Genomic DNA, 21,116 nt, shown 5'->3' on the forward strand with positions numbered 1-21,116 from the left:
TCCCCTCTTTTCTCGACTTGCCTTGATCTGCCCGGATACCTTCCACATAACATTTTCGCGAAGAGGGTTGATCTCCACGAACTTCTCCCACCTGGCTTCCCACTGGAAATTTGATCTTTTGATGATAAGTAGATGCTACTGCCCTCAACTCATTCATGGCCGGCCTCCCCAGAATGATATTGTAAGATGATGGGGAGTCCACCACTGTGAAGGTTGTCATGACCGTTTTCTTGATGTCCCGGGAGCCTAGAGTGAGTGGCAGAACAATTTCTCCCTCCAGATAAACCGCATGTCCAGCAAAACCAAAAAGAGCAGTCTCCACAACTTCCAACTTAAACCCTTGCAAATCCATCTGCACTAAGGCATCTTTGAAAATCACATTGACTGAACTGCCGGAATCCACAAAAACTCTCAGAATGTCGTAATTGGCCACCCGGGCTTGGATAACCAAAGCATCATTATGGGGCATGTTTATTCCCTTTAGGTCTTCCGGGCCAAAGCTGATCACTGCCTCGTTCCTCCTAGATCCTTCCACCTCCAGACACTCCCGCCTACTTCTTGATTTCCTGGCCCGATTTGAATCCCCATCTGTAGATCCTCCCGATATCATCTTAATCAGTCCAGCAGCAGGGGACGAAGGGCTCCTCTTCTTGGGTTCTGGCTCCCATTTCCTACCCATATCGTTTCTCGGGTTGTTTCTTGAGTCTACTCGAGCATTAGGTACTGGTGGCCGGCAGGTCCAAGGTGGACCTCTTGACCTCTTGGTGTACTGGTCGTGCCCCTTATTGGTGGGTGGGACATAACTTCTTTTCAAAACTTTACAATTCTCGGTGCTATGCTGACACACACCATGCCTGGTGCAAAATCCATTTTTCTCGGGTTGGGACAGCTGATGACTGGGAACCGGATCCCTACTGCATTCCTGCACTTCTCTTTCACGGATAATTTTCAGAGGCACATGCGAGGAAAAGTGCCCTGGATTACCCCGCCGCGGTCCTCTCTCCTCGGGCTTAGGTGCCCGGTCCCCTCTTTCCTTCCTGATGGCTTCCCTCTTTTGTTTCTGAGCTTCCTCCATGTTGATATACTTCTCTGCCCGAGACAGCAAATCCTCAAAGTCTTCAGGCACTTTTTTCGTTAATGACTTGAAAAACTCACTCTCTTTTAAGCCTTGAGTGAAGGCAGTAGTTTTTGTCTCTGCAGCACAAGTAGGCACATCCAAAGCCACTTTGTTAAACCTCTTGATATACATCCTCAAACCTTCCTCCGGCCCCTGTCTCACCTCGAACAAACTGAAAGCAGTTTTCTTATACTTCTTACTGCTGCTGAAATGGTGTAAGAAGGCTTTCTGAAAATCCTCAAATGATTTAATACTCAATGGAGCCAACCCATCAAACCATCTCTGAGCTGAGTCCACCAGCGTAGTCAAAAACACTTTACACTTGATCCTATCGGTGTAACAGTGCAGCATAGCCATATTCTCGAACCTGGCCAAGTGTTCTTCCGAGTCCTCGTTTCCATCATACGCCCTTACTTTAGCAGATTTAAAGTTTCCAGGAAGAGGTTCCCGAATAATTGCCTCGGCAAACGGCCGTCCCTTGACAGACGCTCGAGAAGTTCCACGATTTTCCAGCTGTCCTTCCAAGACTTTCATTTTCTGTTTTAACTCCAACATCTCCTCGACTATCGTTGGTGACTTAGATCCAGCAGAGGATTCCTCCACTTCTCCCCTCTTCTCCTCCTCCCTCAATTCCTGCTGCTGCTCCTGCTCTTTTTCTGGTTCCTTCTCGAGTGGCATATCATGGTGGGAAGCTTCCCGCCTAGCCATAGCTTTCTCTACGGCTTCATTAATACGCTTATCCAACTCCGCTGGAGTCATAGTAATAAGATCAGGGGGAGCATCCTCTTGTCTTGAATGATTTGCGTCGGCTCCTTGAACCCGGGAATTATTCTGGTTAGTCTTCCTCGTGTGAGCCATATCAACGCCTTAGTCTCAATTTCCCACAGACGGCGCCAATGATGCGATCCGGATGAAATGGAAGAGCAGGGTCGGGTGCTCCACCGGATCAAATCAAAATTTTATAGTGTTATTTAGGAAATTGAACAAGATAAATGGCTTCCACTGTGACCTGCAAACAATGAAGGGAACTCGTGAATGGGCGCCGGAGGGGTGTCCGGCGTGACCACTCCGATGCTTAAGTCAGCAGGGTTGTCAAGGAAGAAAACTTTGAGTAAATATGTATGAATGCTTGTGAATGAAGAGATTCTCGACCCTGTAAATGACAATTATACCTGTTATTTATAGGAGGGGAAGCTAGGGTTACCTTGATGCACGTGCTCACCTACTACTTGTACCCTCGGACGTTGACGGCCTGTCGGGTCCCTTTCTTCCCGATAGCTTCGTGGGTACTCCAAGAATAAGGGACGTTGACTGCATGTCCAGTCCCTTTCTTCTCAATATTTTCGGGGATACGTTCAGGCTAAAGACGTTGACTTCCCGCCCAGTCGCTTTCTTCCCTATAATCTATGAGATCCTCTAAGTAAGTTACTCGGGTATTGAGCCCTCGGCTTTAGCAGGAAAGCCCGGTCCCTAGCTGCCCGGGAGGCAAGTAAATACCCGGCTATGCATGAAGTGCCCAGTCGGGTAGGTAATAATCGCCCTCTTGGTTTCTATACGGGCTACCCAATGAAACTTCCCGGGTCATCCATGACCCGGACCCTTATAGGGGTATCATCCATTATACTAATAATGGGCATTATAGAAAGTTCAGAGGCAGAATCTTGGTTACTCTAGCTTCTCAGTACTAATGATCAGATTGAGGTTTAGAAATTAGATATAAATCATGGGATGATATCCAAATTATCTTTCTGATAAAACATTGGAGGACTATTCGATGTCGATTTTCTTTCCAGGGAATCCATTACAGATTTGCATATCAATTTTCTTTTTATATTATAAGGAACTAACCACTGATGGATTTGTATATAGGACATGTACCTTGGAAATGGACTATTCTTAACAGCTTTCTGTCCATATTTTCTCCATCTATATCCATCTTCTAGATTATCAGCTTCACTTTTTGTCATAAAGGCAAAACGTGGTTGTCGAATTCGCTTTTGGCCCTTCTTCTTAGTCTTGATCCTGCAGAATATTCATCCTTTGTTATGCATTCCAACTACCTAAATCATAATCACATCGGAAAACACAAACAGAGCCGTTATGTTGAATTCATGCAACTGTTGGGTAAATGATAAGGATTAGCATCAGCTTGATAATACCAATGCTTCATGTGCATATGGAAGGTTCTGATAGGATATTACTAATCACTTTTTTGGGAAAAGAAAGTAGGAGTATTGTACAATGCATAGTGTTCATATTTTTTGGGAAACAAAAACTTATTAATTACTACGCAACAAAGCTTAAAATTGATTCAATCCATTTCTTTTCATTATGTCCCGACAGGAAGTATATATATGTGTACTGCTTCACTTTCAGGGATATTTGTTTTTTAACTTTCACACGAATTTCATGTATTTTCTATACTTCCTAAGTGGCACACGTCGCTTTTTCCAACCATGCAAAATATATGTATAATTACAATTAACACATTGTTTGTTAAAATTACGTGGCAACAAATCCCAAGAAAACCCTGTCCGACACAGTTTACGAGACACATATTAAGCCATGTATATATGGAACTGTGAAGCAAAAGGCTGATGTTGGATGATTTTCACGCACATGTGCAATGAAGTGGTTGGTGTACCTTTTTTATAGTAATTGTTTTGGGAAATAATATAGAATATAAATGGATGAATTAAATAGCTACGAGAAAAGAGTTGAAGAGTTTCATTTTTTTCTTAAAACAATATTGTTTAGTTTTGGTGCTTCCGGTTGTTGATAATTTTTTTTCATAAGATACAACAACCACTGCTTCAAAATAGTAGCAGTACAAATTTAAAAGTCACGCGAACTTTGAAAATATTTAGAACAATAACAAGATGGTACACAAACTTTTCATTTCGAATTCTTAGCCTAAACTTAAAAATCAAATTCCAAGAGTTTAAATCTTGTAAAACTTGGATTTAAACGTTAAGCTTAAAAATTATTTTATTGAACTAAATTTGGAAAGAAAAGAGGATGAAATAATTTCATTCATCACGTGCTCTTTCGAATTATTTTATCGATTCTAAATGAGTTAAAAACTCATTTTTCTTACAAAAGTGAACTCATTTTTCAAACAAAAGTTTAGCTTCTAACCCACGCCAGGAAAAAATCAAAATAAAACCACATGGTTGAAAATTTTATCTAGTGTACATATGAAAAGTAATGCAAGAACCGGACCACGTGACAAGGATCATGATCAACAAAATTTTTCGTGGTTAATGTATATATCTAAAAGAACTTCCCCGACCTCCTTCTCTTGTTGTGTTGCTGTTACATAAAAATGAAGGTGGAAAGGGTTTTCATATGCCTCGTCTGGATTTTGAATAAAGCAAAGAATTCTTAAGCCAAAAGAAACATTGCAGGGGAAAAAGAAATTATCTAAAAAAAAAAAATGGAAGACAAATTTAAGGAAAGTTGGAGAAAAATCTCCAATCAAGACAATTTGCCGACGAATTTATAGCACTTGATTGCTGCCGCAATAGCGGCTCTGCGTTCTACACAGATGAACACGTATTTTCTAAATACCCAATGATGTTAACCGGGCAAATCGGGTAGTAGCCGGGTGTGCAATTTGCCAAGTCGGATGCGTGGATGTACGTGCGATTGAATCTTTTTCAGTGTAAGTTGCTAGTAATCCGGGCCAGTTGAGTTCCCTGTCACCTGAAGGGTAACGACCGGGATGACTTGCATAGTAATCCTGAAATCACAAAATGTTAGGGAGGCGCCGGAAGTTATTCCGGCGTATACACTCCGACGCTCAAGTTAGTAATGCACGCAAAGGAAAACTTGGAGAGAAAATAAGAGTGTTCGTGAGTGCTTGTGAGTAAGAAAAGAGAAGAGACCCCCCCCCCCCCCCCCCCCCTTTCCTGAAATACCAATGGAGGGTATTTATAGATGAAGCTGGTAGCCCGCAAAGTTCGGATGGTGGTACATGATTCGGGGTCATGGGCCACGTTGCAAAGTAGTGGGCTACGTACTAAGAGTTGACCTGCTCATGGAACGTGGGAGAATGGGCTCCGCGATGTCCGGAAGACGTGGTGATCAGGGAGAGAATGTGTCTCTTTCCCGGGTGTTTCCCACCCGGGTGCCTCTGAGGTACTTCTCGGACCGGGAAGTTTTTACCCTGGGTATTGGCTGATTACTCCCCGGGCGGTGGCTCGCCAAGTGGTTCATTGGGAATTCTTCTGACAATTGAATGCACAACTCGCCGGGCGTCTGAAGATCTGGGATCCTTTTTTCAAACCGACTCACTGAAGGTAATTGTACTTCGATATCTTCTCCCCGTTCTGATCTTGCCCGAGTTCGAGAACCTTCCGGGTCAGGGTCTATACCCGGGCCCGGGTTCCCTTGGGGGCATCACCACTCCCTCCTAAAAAAGTCGGGCTAGAGTCTATCTCGCTGTCCCGATTAATAAAAAACAGTTCTCCTGGTGATAGCAGAGTCTTCTAGAATTCTACAGATGTGGATACCATTGCTGATGCTGTCGTAAGCCTTAAAATTCAAACTTATCCGCAATGTTTCGCGTTTCGAGGACTGTTATGATATCTCGATATTTACGCCTGTCTTTTCGCCTGCTCGGTGCAACTTCCAATATTCACCTCAACCGTTGATATATTCGAGAATCAACGATCGTGATACACTCCTCTTTCCTATATATATATGGTATCCTCCAACCCTTCCACTATCCCTTGCTGATTACTTCAATAGATATGGCCGGTGCAAGCAGCTCAAGAACTCCAGGAATGACCGAAGCCCTTAGGGAGCCCAACCTGTAAGTCCAAAAATCCATCATAGAAGACGAAGTGCTTAACGAAGTTCTCGGCTATTGGGAAGAGCTTCAAGAACTGAAACTTCTCTATGATTCTGGGGAAGCCACCACCTCTGCCCTGGTATCCAAACTAAAGAAAGTGCGCAAACAACTACACATAGCTGAGTGGGTGGACATCTTCACGGATGGCCATGTATATCAGCTGATGCTTCGGAAGGAATTGAAGCTCCTGAAGAACATTCTCGGTTCTCCCAGCTTCATGCAAGGCTCCACTCCCCCGCTGTCTGCTTGGTTGAAGATACGCATAATTGTCATAGAAGAGAAATATGACGATGTAGTACGTGCCAATGTATACGGTTAAATAAAATTTTATCTAGTTTCCTTCTCTGTCACTGCTTGGATACAACAATTTTAAATCCATTAATTGACACGTATATCACGGATTGCATACAATTATCTGATGAAATGACTCACTAGAACTCCCGAACTTAATACCTCCCGAGACATTAACACAAACGCCGGAGCCTCGTGCTTCCCGGGCTGTGAATGCCACGCCTGGGCCTCGTGTCTCTCGGGCCTCGCAAAATACCGAGGACTCATGTTTCCCGGGCTTCACAAAATGCCGGGGACTCGCGCTTCCCGGGCTTCACAAAATGCCGATAACCTAAGACTTCCCGACCCCTGGTATGGTGTCACAACCACACCATTCTGATTCTTAACATTAAAATCCTATCGAGGGACGTTTCATTTCCCGAGGCAATGATGACATTGCGACATTGATATTTGTTCACGTCCCTTCGACTGCTCGGAACAATTTACGAGGCGTTTCTTAACCATACACGTGTGCTTAGGTCACTGGCTGCGCTTAACCTCTCTCCTGTATAAATGCGCAGTCGCTTCGCATGGTCAGAGGCTCTTCGGCTTTCTCCGCCTTAAATACCACCTGCCTATAAATAGATGAAGGTGAAGTGAGATCGATCATTCCACCATGTCGAGTTCAAGCGAATCCACTGTCTGTAGCAGCCCGTATGGCCACTTGTCCCCCTCAACGCGTGCTCATCTAGAGTCACTGCAGAGGACTACCGAGGAGCTTATTCTGGTGAAGGTCATGTCCACCTGGTATAAGATCCATGATCTTGTGCGCTCATACCAGGATGGCTTGGCTTTTACCAGGCCACAGAGAGCACTAACGAGGAAATACAGACGGGAACTTCATGTGATGCACGTGGCGGAGCTGGCCACTGATCAAGTTCTGTTGCAGGCAATGTTGCAGAAGGAGTGGAATCAGCTGCGCATAGCTGGATGTCAGAGTGGGAAGATCATGTAGGCTCTAGGCTAGCAGCTGTAATATGGCACCGATTTCATTAATAATATCTTATTTTGCGCGTTTTGCTTTTGTATTTCTCCATACCTTTTCCCGTTTTTAAGATAAAATGCCGGGGTTTAAACTCTCCCGGGCTTAACATAATATACCGGGGCCTCAAACCTCTCGGGTTTAAAATAACATGCCGGGGCCTCAAACCTCCCGGGCTTAACATAATATGCCGGGGCCTCAAACCTCCCGGGCTTAAAATAATATGCCGGGGCCTTAAACCTCCCGGGCTTAACATAATATACCGGGGCCTCAAACCTCCCGGGTTTAAAATATCATGCCGAGGCCTCAAACCTCCCGGGCTTAAATTAATATGTCGGGGCCTCAAACCTCCCAGGTTTAAAATATCATGCCGGTTATCTTTTTTGAATACTAAGTACACTGCCATGATGACATGTGCCCTTCTCTCTCCTCCCAACGGTCGGGAACGTTCCGTCTTCCGAGGATCCGATAAGTCTGACACCTTCATGATTACATGTCCTTTCACATGCCTGGTACGACTTACGAGGCGAATCTGATCGTTCATATCCATCCAGATCAACGGCGGAGATCCGTGATCCGGATGTATTTTTCTGAACCAATGTGGACCTTCGGATCACGGCTAGATCTACGGCCCAGATCGTTTTCCTACTCCTATATATACCTCCTCCCCTAACCCTTCACCACTTTCCTCATTCACTAAACCTCCGCGTCTGCAACTTTGCCCTTCTTCCGATCAGTTCCCGACGTTCACACCACCACTTCTCTTCCAAACTCGCGTAAGTTCCCCTTTTTATCATTATGTCTTCCTCCCATACTTCTTCTACTTCGGGTGATATCTACCAGGGCTCCTCGGAATTCGAGTCCGAGGCCCTGCGCGATAGTCCACCGATTTCTGTCTCCCCTGTTTCCACTTTTCGCCCTCAGAATCCAACTCCTTCTCCTCCTCCCCTCAAAAAATTCAAAACTTCTCACGGGGCTGGGCCTTCCCGCCCCCAGAAGAAAAAGAAGAAGGCAACTTCTTCGAAACCCTCAGCCCGGGCTGTTCCTTCTCCCGCCCGGGCTGCTGATTCTGGCCCCTTGCCATGGTTTTCTACCATGGTGAGCTCCCTCCGAGCCAAATCTGCCGAGGAGATCCGCCTCCTTGTCTCCATCCCCACTAACCATGCTATTGTCATCCCGGGCCCTAGTGACCGGGCTGACAAGCCACCTGAAGGGTATCTTACCTTCTTCCGAGACCAGGTTACCAATGGCCTCAGGTTTCCCCTTCACCCTTTTTTCATTGGGATATCTTCCCTTCTTGGCATTCCTCTCAACCAGTTTCATCCTAATGCCATTAGGATGATGATTTGTTTTTTCACCCTCATCTCCATGCACCCCGATATCCCCCTCGAGCCCTCCCTTTTTAATTTTTTCTTTATCTGCTACATTGGCGATTACGCCTTTTCGTTCAAGACCCGGTCTCACCATAAACTTTTCGGAGATATTCCCTCTTCCGTCAAGGACTGGAAACACCGGTTCTTTTACATTCGTCCTGCTAACCTCCCTGAATGCCCGGTTGGGTTTATTTCTGCCCTTCCTGCTCAGCCGGGTCTTCCTGAAAACTACCGCACACTTGACTCTTACACCCGTGTGAGGAGGTGGTAGGCGGTAAGGTGTATAGCTCCTCCGCCCTCCTCGGTGAAAATTTACTGGTGACTTACGGGCTGAGCCCCGGGGTGGAGGAGTCTATCGATCGCATCATCGAAGAGTTCGATGCCTTCCGCCCCGGTTGGTTTCTTCTGCTAGCCCCTATTGTACTTTCTTTACTTACTTTTCCGCTTTATCTGTTTCTAATGGGCTATTTTGCTTTCTGCAGACGCCGAAATGAAAGAGGCCTTTGCCCAAAAGATGGCTGAGGCAAAGACAGCTAGGAAGGCTGCTCGTAAGGCCGCTGCTGCTGAGAGAAAGGCCCGGGAGCGTCAGGAGGCTACATCCCGGGAGGTTCCTGGAGACCAGGCCGGGGAAGAGCGGGTCGTCCAGGTGCCTGCTGAACAAGAGACCCCGGCTGCTGCTGAAGCCACCGGGCCTAAAGAGCGCGGGGTCATTTTAATTGAAGAGGAGGAAGAGTCCTCGGGCCTAGCTCTTCGGACCCCTGCCAAGAGGAAAGCTTCCCGAGAGCTTCTCCGTGTTGAGCCCCGGGTGGTTACCCGGGTGGCACAGGGATCTGTGACTGTCCCGCCCGTGTCTCCTGCTGGATCCCCTTTCACCCCTACTTGTACTACTTCCCCTCCTCCTGCCGTGCCCGGGAGCATCTTTTCGGCCGGAAGCTCGTCGATGGGCTTCCAGATGCTGAAGCGGGTGGCCACTCCTGCCGAGGAGACCATCCTCCAGGCTTCAAGAGCCGGAGATCTTATGCTGGAGAGTTTCAATCTCCTCCTGGCTGTGAGTATTCATTCCTCCACTTTTGTTTCTTTGTTTCCTCGGAACTCCTTCTTCCTTGCAACAATTTTTTTGTTTATTTGCAGAGCGGGCAGATGGCTAGAGCTGCCTTCGAGAAGATGGGCTCTTTGCAAAAGAGCACAGAGACTCGGGTCGCCTCCACCACCGCTCTTCATGAGGGTGCCCTGGCCCGCATAGCTCAGCTTAAAGACCTTCATGCGGGGGCCCTCCATGGCCAGGAAACCACAATAAATGGCTTGCAGGGCCAGTTCGAAGAGGCTCGGGCAGAGATCATTTCGCTGAAGGCTCAGCTGGAAAATACAGAGGCCCGGGCCGAAAAGCTAGAATTGGATGCCCGGGCTGCCCTAGATTACTTCGTGCTGGTCACCGAGAAGGTGGGTGAGCTGGAAACTTCTCTCGCGGCCCGGGAGGCGGATCTTGCAACTCGGGCCACCCTGGAGGAGGAGTGGCGGGCTTCTTTCCTTGCTACTGCAGAATTTCAGCAGCTAGTGACGAATAAAGCCTTTCCTTATTTTAAGGTGGGCTTAAACAAATGCAAGGGGCAAGTGAAAGAAGCCGGCCTTCTACCTCTGGAAAAGAAAGGCCTACTAGACTTAGCCCGGGCTGTTAGCTCCCTGCCGGAGGACGGTGCTGAGCTCCCGGATGAGGAAAAGTCCGAGGTGGAGGAGGACTCAGAGCCAGAGACTGCCCCTTAGATTTTTTGCACTTTTTTCCCTCTTCTGGTAGTTGTAATACTTTTTCTTAACCTAATGAAATTTCTTCCATTTGTCCCTGTGTCTTCGTCTTATCTTATAAGTAAGAAAAATTCATCAAGTGTTGGAAGGTGATCGGACTTCCCGACTTAATAATAAATCGAAGGGAAGCCGGGACATGGTACCACCCGGGCCCTCAATAATAAATCGAAGGGAAGCTGGGGCATGGTACCACCCGGGCCCTTAATAATAAATCGAAAGGAAGCCGGGGCATGATACCACCCGGGCCTTGAATAATAAATCGAAGGGAAGCCGGGGCATGGTACCACCCGGGCCTTTAATAATAAATCGAAGGGAAGCCGGAGCATCGTACCACCCGGGCCCTTAATAATAAATCGAAGGGAAGCCGGGGAATGGTACCACCCGGGCCCTTAATAATAAATCGAAGGGAAACCGGGGCATGGTACCAACCGGGCCCTTAATAACAAATCGAAGGGAAGCCGGGGCATGGTACCACCCGGGCCCTTAATAAGAAATCGAAGGGAAGCCGGGGCAAGGTACCACCCGGGCCCTTAATAATAAATCGAAGGGAAGCCAGGGCAAGGTACCACCCGAGCCCTTAATAATAAATCGAAGGGAAGCCGGGGCATGGTACCACCCGGGCCCTTAATAATAAATCGAAGGGAAGCCGGGGCATGGTACCACCCGGGCCCTTAATAATAAATCGAAGGGAAGCCGGGGCATGGCACCACCCGGGCCCTTAATAATAAATCGAAGGGAAGCCGGGACATGGTACCAACCGGGCCCTTAATAACAAATCGAAGGGAAGCCGGGGCATGGTACCACCTGGGCCCTTAATAAGAAAACGAAGGGAAGCCGGGGCAAGGTACCACCCGGGCCCTTAATGATAAATCGAAGGGAAGCCGGGGCACGGTACCACCCGGGCCCTTAATAATAAATCGAAGGGAAGCCAGGGCACGGTACCACCCGGGCCCTTAATAATAAATCGAAGGGAAGCCGGGGCATGGTACCACCCGGGCCCTTAATAATTAATAGAAGGGAAGCCGGGGCAAGGTACCACCCGGGCCCTTAATAATAAATCGAAGGGAAGCCGGGGCATGGTACCACCCGGGCCCTTAATAATAAATCGTAGGGAAGCAGGGGCATGGTACCACCCGGGCCCTTAATAATAAATCGAAGGGAAGCAGGGGCATGGTACCACCCGGGCCCTTAATAATAAATCGAAGGGAAGCCGTGGCATGGTACCACCCGGGCCCTTAATAATAAATCGAAGGGAAACCGGGGCATGGTACCACCCGGGCCCTTAATAATAAATCGAAGGGAAGCCGGGGCATGGTACCAACCGGGCCCTTAATAAAAAATCGAAGGGAAGCCGGGGCATGGTACCAACCGGGCCCTTAATAACAAATCGAAGGGAAGCCGGGGCATGGTACCACCCGGGCCCTTAATAATAAATCGAAGGGAAGCCGGGGCAAGGTACCACCCGGGCCCTTAATAATAAATCGAAGGGAAGCCGGGGCAAGCTACCACCCGGGCCCTTAATAATAAATCGAAGGGAAGCCGGGACATGGTACCACCCGGGCCCTTAATAATAAATCAATGGGAAGCCGGGGCATGGTACCACCCGGGCCCTTAATAATAAATCGAAGGGAAGCCGGGGCATGGTACCACCCGGGCCCTTAATAATGAATCGAAAGGAAGCCGGGGCAGGATACCACCCGGGCCCTTAATAATAAATCGAAGGGAAGCCGGGGCATGGTACCACCCGGACCCTTAATAATAAATCGAAGGGAATCCGGGGCATGGTACCACCCGAGCCCTTAATAACAAATCGAAGGGAAGTCGGGGCATGGTACCACCCAGGCCCTTAATAATAAATAGAAGGTAAGCCGGGGCAAGGTACCACCCGGGCCCTGAATAATAAATCGAAGGGAAGCCGGGGCATGGTACCACCCGGGCCCTCAATAATAAATCGAAGGGAAGCCGGGGCAAGGTACCACCCGGGCCCTGAATAATAAATCGAAGTGAAGCCGGGGCATGGTACCACCCGGGCCCTTAATAATAAATCGAAGGGAAGCCGGGGCACGGTACCACCCGGGCCCTTAATAATAAATCGAAGGGAAGCCGGGGCATGGTACCAACCGGGCCCTTAATAATAAATGGAAGGGAAGCCGGGCATGGTATCACCCGGGCCCTTAATAATAAATCGAAGGGAAGCCGGGGCATGGTACCACCCGGGCCCTTAATAATAAATCGAAGGGAAGCCGGGGCATGGTACCACCCGGGCCCTTAATAAGAAATCGAAGGGAAGCCGGGGCATGGTACCAACCGGGCCCTTAAATAACAAATCGAAGGGAAGCCGAGGCAAGGTACCACCCGGGCCCTTAATAATAAATCGAAGGGAAGCCGGGGCAAGGTACCACCCGGGCCCTTAATAATAAATCGAAGGGAAGCCGGGGCATGGTACCACCCGGGCCCTTAATAATAAATCGAAGGGAAGCCGGGGCATGGTACCACCCGGGCCCTTAATAATAAATCGAAGGGAAACCGGGGCATGGTACCACCCGGGCCCTTATTAATAAATCGAAGTGAAGCCGGGGCATGGTACCACCCGGGCCCTTAATAATAATTGGAAGGGAAGCCGGGGCATGGTACCACCCGGGCCCTTAATAATAAATTGAAGGGAAGCCGGGGCATGGTACCACCCGGGCCCTTAATAATAAATTGAAGGGAAGCCGGGGCATGGTACCACCCGGGCCCTTAATATGCGTCGGGGTTCAGGACCTACTGGGCTTAATAATAGTTTTTCCTGAAGCTTGATCTTTACCAATTATTTACAACAGATTTACAAAAAACTCCTAAGGAAAGTATTTCTTAAGATGAAAAGCATTCAGGGTCTTTTGAGAGGACGGCCTCGCCCATCTTCAAGATAGTAAGTGCTTGAGCTGACTCGGCGTATTACTTTGTAAGGGCCTTCCCACCGGGCATCAAGCTTACCAACATCTCCAGCCGGGTTCGCTTTCTTGAGGACCATGTCTCCGATCTGGGGGTCTCGGTGTCGGACCCTCTGGTTATAAGCTTTCATCACCCGACGTCGATAGGCCTCCATTCTGATTGCTGCTCTCTCTTTCCTTTCTTCAATGAGATCAAGTTCACTGGCCCGGGCATTGTCATTGATTTCCGGATATGTGTTTACCCGGGCTGAAGTTTGCCCGATCTCGGCTGGGAGCACTGCTTCGGAGCCATATACTAAGCTAAACGGTGTTTCCTCGGTAGCTGTTCGAGGCGTAGTCCGGTATGCCCAAAGAACACTGGGCAACTCCTCTACCCAATCCTTACCCACTCCAAACCACCGGGCTCTGAGAGCTTGGACGATAGTGTGGTTGGTTACCTCGGTCTGTCCATTGGCTTGTGGGTAGGCAACTGAGGTAAAAGCTTGAGTAATCTTCATCTCCTCACACCAAGTTCTGACTTTATTTCCTTGGAATTGCCTGCCGTTGTCAGATATAAGCTTCTGGGGTATCCCGAATCGGCAGACGATATTTTTCCACAGGAATTTAAGAACTTCTTCCTCGGTGATTTTATCCAGGGGCTCTGCCTCTACCCACTTAGAGAAATAATCAATCCCTACTAATAGGAATTTTTTCTGATCTCGGGCTACAGGAAAAGATCCCACAATATCCAGGCCCCACTGGTCGAAAGGGCAAGATGGCTAGATGGGCTTCATCAGGGCAGTCGGGTGGTGGTTAATGTTGCTATGCCTTTGGCATCCTTCGCAAGAGCGGACTACCCGGGCGGCATCTTCCTGCATAGTAGGCCACCAGAACCCGGCAAGCAAAGCCTTCCTAGCCAGGGAGGTTGCTCCAATATGATCTCCACAGCAACCTTCATGGATTTCCCTTAGGACATAAATGGACTCATCCCCCGAGATGCATTTGAGAAGGGGACCCTGGAAAGATCGCCGATATAAGCTGTCACCGATCACAACAAACCGGGCCGCTCTTCTTTTGATTCGACTAGCTTCCTTGACATCCTCGGGTAGACGTGATCGGGAGATGTAGTCCAAGAGGGGGGTGGTCCAATTATCTTCTCGGGCTTGAGGAGGCCCGGTCTCGACCGAAGATATCAGGTTAGTGTGACAAGCTATACCCGGTTCCCCATATTCAGAAAGGGAAGCTGCCATTTTTGCCAGGGCGTCAGCTTCACTATTTTTATCTCGGGGAATTTGCTCTATACTCCAATCCGTGAAGTGAGTTGATAATTCCTTGATGATGGCTAGGTATTTCACAAACTTCTCCTCCCGGGCCTCGTACCCTCCTTTTACCTGTTGGGCCACCAACTGCGAATCCGTATAAACAAGGATCCGGGTAGCTCCCGCATTCCGGGCTGCTTTTATCCCAATGATAACAGTCTCATACTCTTCTTCATTGTTAGAGGCCCGGAAGTCCAACCTTACTGCCAACTGTATCTTCTCCTCGGTGGGTGATATCAGCAAAACTACCACCCCACTGCCCTCTTTGCTGGAAGCCCCATCTGCAAATACTCTCCAAATTCCACCGGCCTCGGGGACAATCGTCTCCGTGATAAAATCCGACAAGGCCTGGGCCTTAATCGCTTTCCTGGGCTGGTATTCAATGTCATATTCTCCCAATTCTACAGTCCACTTTACAAGCCTTCCCGAGATCTCAGGTTGAGTCATGATTCTCCCGAGGGGTGTTTTGGTCAGCACGGTGATGGGATGGGACAAGAAGTACGGGCGAAGTCTCCGTGCTGTGATCACCAGGGCAAGGGCCACCTTCTCTACCTCTGTGTACCTGATCTCGGGCCCTTTGAGCGCATGACTCACATAATAGACCGGCCTTTGGTCGGTGCCTTCTTCTCGGACCAGCACAGAGCTGACAACATATTCGGTGGCAGAAAGGTATACCCAAAGCTTCTCCCCGGGCCCGGGCTTCTCAAGGACAGGGAGCCCGGCTAGATGATTCTTCAATTCGCCGAAAGCTTTTTCACATTTCTCATCCCAGCCAAATTCTTTGGCCCTCCTCAGCGCTTGAAAGAAAGGGTAGCTCCAGTGTGCAGATCGGGAAATGAATCGTGACAGGGCGGCGATTCTCCCCGTAAGTCTTTGCACATCCCTGACTGATTTTGGGGATGCCATTTCTGTGATAGACTTGACTTTCTCTGAATTGACTTCAATTCCTCTCTCGGTGACCATGAACCCGAGGAACTTGCCACTCTTGACTCCAAATGTGCACTTGGCGGGGTTCAGCTTCACCCCAAACTCCCGAAGAGTAGCGAAGGTCTCCTCGAGGTCTAGGATGAACTCGGTGTGTGCCCGGGATTTCACCAAGATATCATCCACGTAAACTTCGATATTCCGCCCGGCCTGCTTGGTGAATATCCTGTCCATCAATCTCTGGTATGTGGCCCCGACATTCTTTAACCCAAAGGGCATGACCACATAACAAAAAGTCCCTCCTGAGGTAATGAAGCTGACCTTCTCTTGGTCTTCCCGGGCCAAGGGAATTTGATGGTACCCCTGGTACGCATCCATGAAACATAATAGCTCATACCCTGATGTCGAGTCCACCAGTTGATCAATCCGGGGCAAGGGGTAGCAGTCTTTTGGGCACGCTTTATTTAAATCCCTGAAGTCCACACGCATTCGCCACTTGCCGGCTGATTTGGGAACCAAGACTACGTTGGAGAGCCAGGTTGGAAACTGAACTTCTCGGATCTGCCCGGCTTTCAATAATTCTCCCACGTGGTTGGCAATCACTTTGTCCTTTTCGGGACCAAAGTGTCTTTTTCTCTGCTTTACTGCCCGGGAGCCCGGGATGACGTTTAAGCAGTGTTCTGCCACGTGGGGGGAGATCCCCATCAATTCTGATGAAGACCATGCGAAGATGTCCGCATTCTTCTCCAGGCACTGTAGCAATTGAGCCCGGGTAACTGGCTCAAGATCCCGGGCTATCTTAGTTGTCTTCGTGGGTTGCCCGGGCCAAATGTTTACTTCCTCCTGCTCCTCTCCCTCCACCATGTGCACTAGTTGAATAGAATGCACCTCCTCTTTCCCTGGCCTCCTACCTTCACCACTCCGTCGGGCTCTTTTATTTTCCACCTTGACGGTTTCCGCATAGCACTTGCGGGAGGATGGCTGGTCCCCCCTTACCTCTCCAATTCTGTTCCCCACCGGGAACTTTAATTTCTGGTGGTAAGCCGAGGCCACGGCCCGAAGGGCGTTCATAGCCGGCCTGCCCAAGATGATATTATAAGAGGTAGGGGCATTCACCACCGTGAAAACTGTCATCACCGTCTTTCTGAGCTCCTCGGCTCCTATTGTGAGGGGCAGGGTGATTTTCCCCCGGGGATAGACAGTATGGCCAGCGAATCCGAACAACGCCGTTTCTACTGGCTGCAACCGGTAATCTTCCAAATTCATCTGATCCAAGGCCTCCTGGAAAATAACGTTCACCGAGCTCCCAGAATCAATGAAGACCCGGCGAATGTCATAATTTGCCACCTTTGCTTGGATGACTAAGGCGTTGTTGTGTGGGAGACTGACTCCATGAAGATCCCGAGGGCCAAAACTTATAACCGGCCCTTCACCCTTTACTGCATCATCTACTACGAAACTCTCATGCCGGGAATGTGCTTTCCTGGCCCGGTTGGAATCTCCATCTGTCGATCCTCCCGAGATCATTTTAATCACCCCGAGGGTCGGTGACCTTCCTCCGTCTTTATTTTCCCGGCTTTGAGATGTTTGACCGGCGTTATCCTTCCTCTCTTGTCTGGCCGGGCCTCTATCCCCCGGCCTATACCCGGCATCTCTACTTACGGTGGTCCCCGGGATTTCTTCGCTAACTGCTCTTGATCACCAGGGCCCGACTGGGAGGGGGCCCGCTTCATTCTCCGGCACTCACTTGTTCTGTGAGCGCATTCTCCGTGATATGAGCACATCTTGGTGGTATGTGGCAGGCTTGGAGGCGACCGGTATGACTTGGCTCCCTTCTCACTGTCGTAAATATGGATTCCTTCACCCCGGTGCGGCTTCATGGTGGCGTATCAAGAGAAACGCCCGAGATTATTTCCTCAGGTGTTATCATCAGCTTTTCCCACCCGGTCGCTTCTTTCTTTACGGGTAGACTCCCTTTTCTGTCGCTGTGCTTCCTCCATATTTATATACTTCTCTGCCCGGGATAGCAGATCTTCAAAGTCCCTAGGTTGTTTCTTCACCAGGGATGTTTTGGTTTCAGGGGCACAAGCCGGCACTTCCAGGGATGCTTTGTTGAACCGGCGAATGTACGCCCGGAGAGATTCATCGCCTGACTGCTTTATTTCGAACATGCTGAAGGCAGTCTTTTTGTACTTCTTACTGCTGCTAAAGTGATGTACAAAGGTGTCCCTGAAACCTTCAAAAGATTGGATGCTCCGGGGCTCCAACTTCTCAAACCACCTCTGGACAGAGTCCACCAAGGTGGTGAGGAATACCTTGCATTTGATCTTGTCAGGGTAACAGTGTAGCATCGCCATATTTTCAAACCGGGCGAGGTGCTCCTCGGGGTCTGAATTTCCATCATATTCCCGGATACTGGTGGTCTTGAAGTGAGCAGGGAGGGGCTCGCTTACAATCTCCGGGGAGAAAGGGCATCCCCGGGAACTGACCAGGGTTATCATATGAGAAGACCCGGCCCTGGCCTCCAATTCTTTCACCTTCTTTCTCAGATCCTTCAGCTCCGGGGCCACGGTGAGGGTAGGAGCTTTGGAAAAAGTCTGAGAACTTTCTTCTCTGTCTTTTTCTTTCTCGAGAGGAGATTCTCCCATCGCCTCATTGTCCCTTGGTTGGCTAGATTCGGGTGGGACCCTTTCATCGAGGGCTTTTTGGACAGCGGCAGCTATTAATTGTGCCAGCTCCTCGGGGACGTGACTGGATAATGGATTTTCTTGAGGTCCCTTACCCCCCTCAGGGTTCTGAGGACCAGAATTGTTCCCAGTAGTTTTGCGAGTGGAAACCATATCTACGTCTCGAGCTACAGTTTCCCACAGACGGCGCCAATGATGTTAACCGGGCAAATCGGGTAGTAGCCGGGTTTGCAATTTGCCAAGTCGGATGCGTGGATGTACGTGCGATTGAATATTTTTCAGTGTAAGTTTCGAGTAATCCAGGCCAGTTGAGTTCCCTGTCACCTGAAGGGTAACGACCGGGATGACTTGCGTAGTAATCCTGAAATCACAGAATGTTAGGGAGGCGCCGGAAGTTATTCCAGCGTATCCACTCCGACGCTCAAGTCAGTAATGCACGCAAAGGAAAACTTGGAGAGAAAATAAGAGTGTTCGTGAGTGCTTGTGAGTAAGAAAAGAGAATAGACCCCCCCCCCCCCTTTCTTGAAATACCAACGGAGGGTATTTATAGATGAAGCTGGTAGATAACTTGCCCGCAAAGTTCGGATGGTGGTCCATGATTCGGGGTCATGGGCCACGTTGCAAAGTAGTGGGCTACGTACTAAGAGTTGACCTGGTCATGGAACGTGGGAGAATGGGCTCCGCGATGTCCGGAAGACGTGGTGATCAGGGAGAGAATGTGTCTCTTTCCCGGGTGTTTCCCACCCGGGTGCCTCTGAGGTACTTCTCGGACCGGGAAGTTTTTACCCCGGGTATTGGCTGATTACTCCCTGGGCGGTGGCTCGCCAAGTGGTTCATTGGGAATTCTTCTGACAATTGAATGCACAACTCGCCGGGCGTCTGAAGATCCGGGATCCTTTTTTCACACCGGCTCACTGAAGGTAATTGTACTTCGATATCTTCTCCCCGTTCTGATCTTGCCCGAGTTCGAGAACCTTCCGGGTCAGGGTCTATACCCGGGCCCGGGTTCCCTTGGGGGCATCACCCAAAGAACCCCTAAGTTATCCTCAAATTCCGTAAATACCTAGCCTACGGTTTCATGCTTCTAGAGACTCTTGCACAGATTGTACGGACGCTCGTGACCATGTTCCTCCATTCTCCCGTTTTTCACAGTGCTATCGAATATCGTAGGGTATCCAATTCAAGAATTAAGGATTTTTTTTTAACTATTCGACACTTACCTATCAATTTTGCACTTGATGAGACGATAAAGTGTCGAACACGTTAGTTACCGGGACGGTGGATGTAAAAATCCCCCGTTCTCCGGTGCATAGCTAAAGGGAATTCTTGATTAGACAACACATGCATGTAGTGGCGGTAATACACTCACGCTGCGTCGGGCGACGGATTGGAGCTGGTTCCACCGGAGGCGGTCGACATCTCCGGCCGATCCTAGCACGAGCTGGAAGACACCGATGGATTGGAAGCCGAAGCGGAACCCGACGCCATTTTCTCCTCCTTCAGCGCCTGAGGCATCGACTCTCTACTCCGAGGAGTGGACGAGGCGGCGCCGTAAACGTGATCATCCACTCGGATCCCTGCGAAATCAAATTCAGTCCTGTCCAGATCATCAAAACCTCCACCGCCACCGACAGAAGATTCCACCTGGAAATTCCACGCGAACTCGTGAAACCCGACGCCGGCTTTGTAATCACCTCCGAAGAAACCCTCGGAAACTCCCGGAGACCAGTTCGTCTCCGCCGCGATTTCAGGATCAACCTTTTTCCCCGCCATGAAAACACAGAGCCGTCACCACCCCGAATCCGCCGACAACTTCACCTATCCGTGGTACTTGGATTCATGCGATAATCAGATGGAGAAGGCCTCGAATTCCCGAGGAGAAAACGACATGGAACCAGAAAAGTAGGGTTTCCGAAGAGAGGGAAAGACAACTTTATGCGTAGTCGTGTTTCCGAGAAAAAAGCTGTCATTGGTTGATTTCTATATTATTTGATTTATTTTTTATTTTATATATATTAAAAAAATTATTTAATATATATTTAAAAGATTTTAAATATATTCATGATCACATAATCAACAGTTTAAAAGATGGAGGGAAAAGCTTCGAGAAATCACTTCACATGTTTACTTTCTTGTAACTACATGGAGAAATCTCATATCATTATTTTCAAATTCATCCGATATCTGAAATTCATTCGATATCTGATCAATTCATTGAATTGTATTGGTGATTATATTTGATTTTGTTCCTTCTATGAAACAAGACTTTAATCGATTCAGAATTTAACTTCAAACGATGATGAAATTCGATATTCTCCATATCATGATTCCCAGTCGGTTTGTTTCAGAATTTCGATTCGAACTTGTATATGTTCTGAGGATTTATATTTTTTCTGAGATAAAATCATATTAGTCTTTTTTAAAAAAATTATTGATAAAGGAAAATTTGTTTAAACTTTTTGCAAATGGTTTTCCATAATAAAAGCCAAAAATGGCCCACCAGATAATAGCTACTGATGTTGGAGTGGGTCTCATGTGAGACCGTCTCACGGATCATAATCTGTGAGACGGATCAACAATAACCATATTCACAATAAAAAGTAATACTCTTAGCATAAAAAAGTAATATTTTTCATGGGTGACCCAAATAAGATATCCGTCTCACAAATACGATCCGTGAAACCGTCTCACACCTTTGCAAGCTCTATAAAGAATCGATAAAGGTGAAAGAAAAAGAGACCAACTTCAGTGAGCACAGTGACCGTTTGAGTAATTCAACTCATTTTGATGCTGCAAATTTTCTGAATGATTTCTCTG

At 48.4% G+C, this 21,116-nt stretch overlaps 1 protein-coding gene across 1 annotated transcript in view; it reads right to left on the reverse strand.

Moving 5' to 3' along the window:
- LOC140819744 (probable WRKY transcription factor 57) overlaps positions 1-19,875 on the reverse strand; it is a 31,084-nt gene extending 11,209 nt beyond the window's left edge. Inside the window, exons 1-2 of the mRNA XM_073179930.1 lie at positions 19,669-19,875; positions 2,996-3,139 (exon numbers count right to left, since the gene is read on the reverse strand). Of these exons, the coding sequence (XP_073036031.1) occupies positions 2,996-3,139; positions 19,669-19,718 (194 nt within the window). The 5' untranslated portion in view covers positions 19,719-19,875. The remainder of the gene's footprint in view (positions 1-2,995; positions 3,140-19,668) is intronic.
- Positions 19,876-21,116: the final 1,241 nt, after the last annotated feature.

This window comes from Primulina eburnea, chromosome 18, assembly GCF_022965805.1.
Source record: "Primulina eburnea isolate SZY01 chromosome 18, ASM2296580v1, whole genome shotgun sequence".
In the NCBI taxonomy this organism is placed as follows: Eukaryota; Viridiplantae; Streptophyta; class Magnoliopsida; order Lamiales; family Gesneriaceae; genus Primulina; species Primulina eburnea.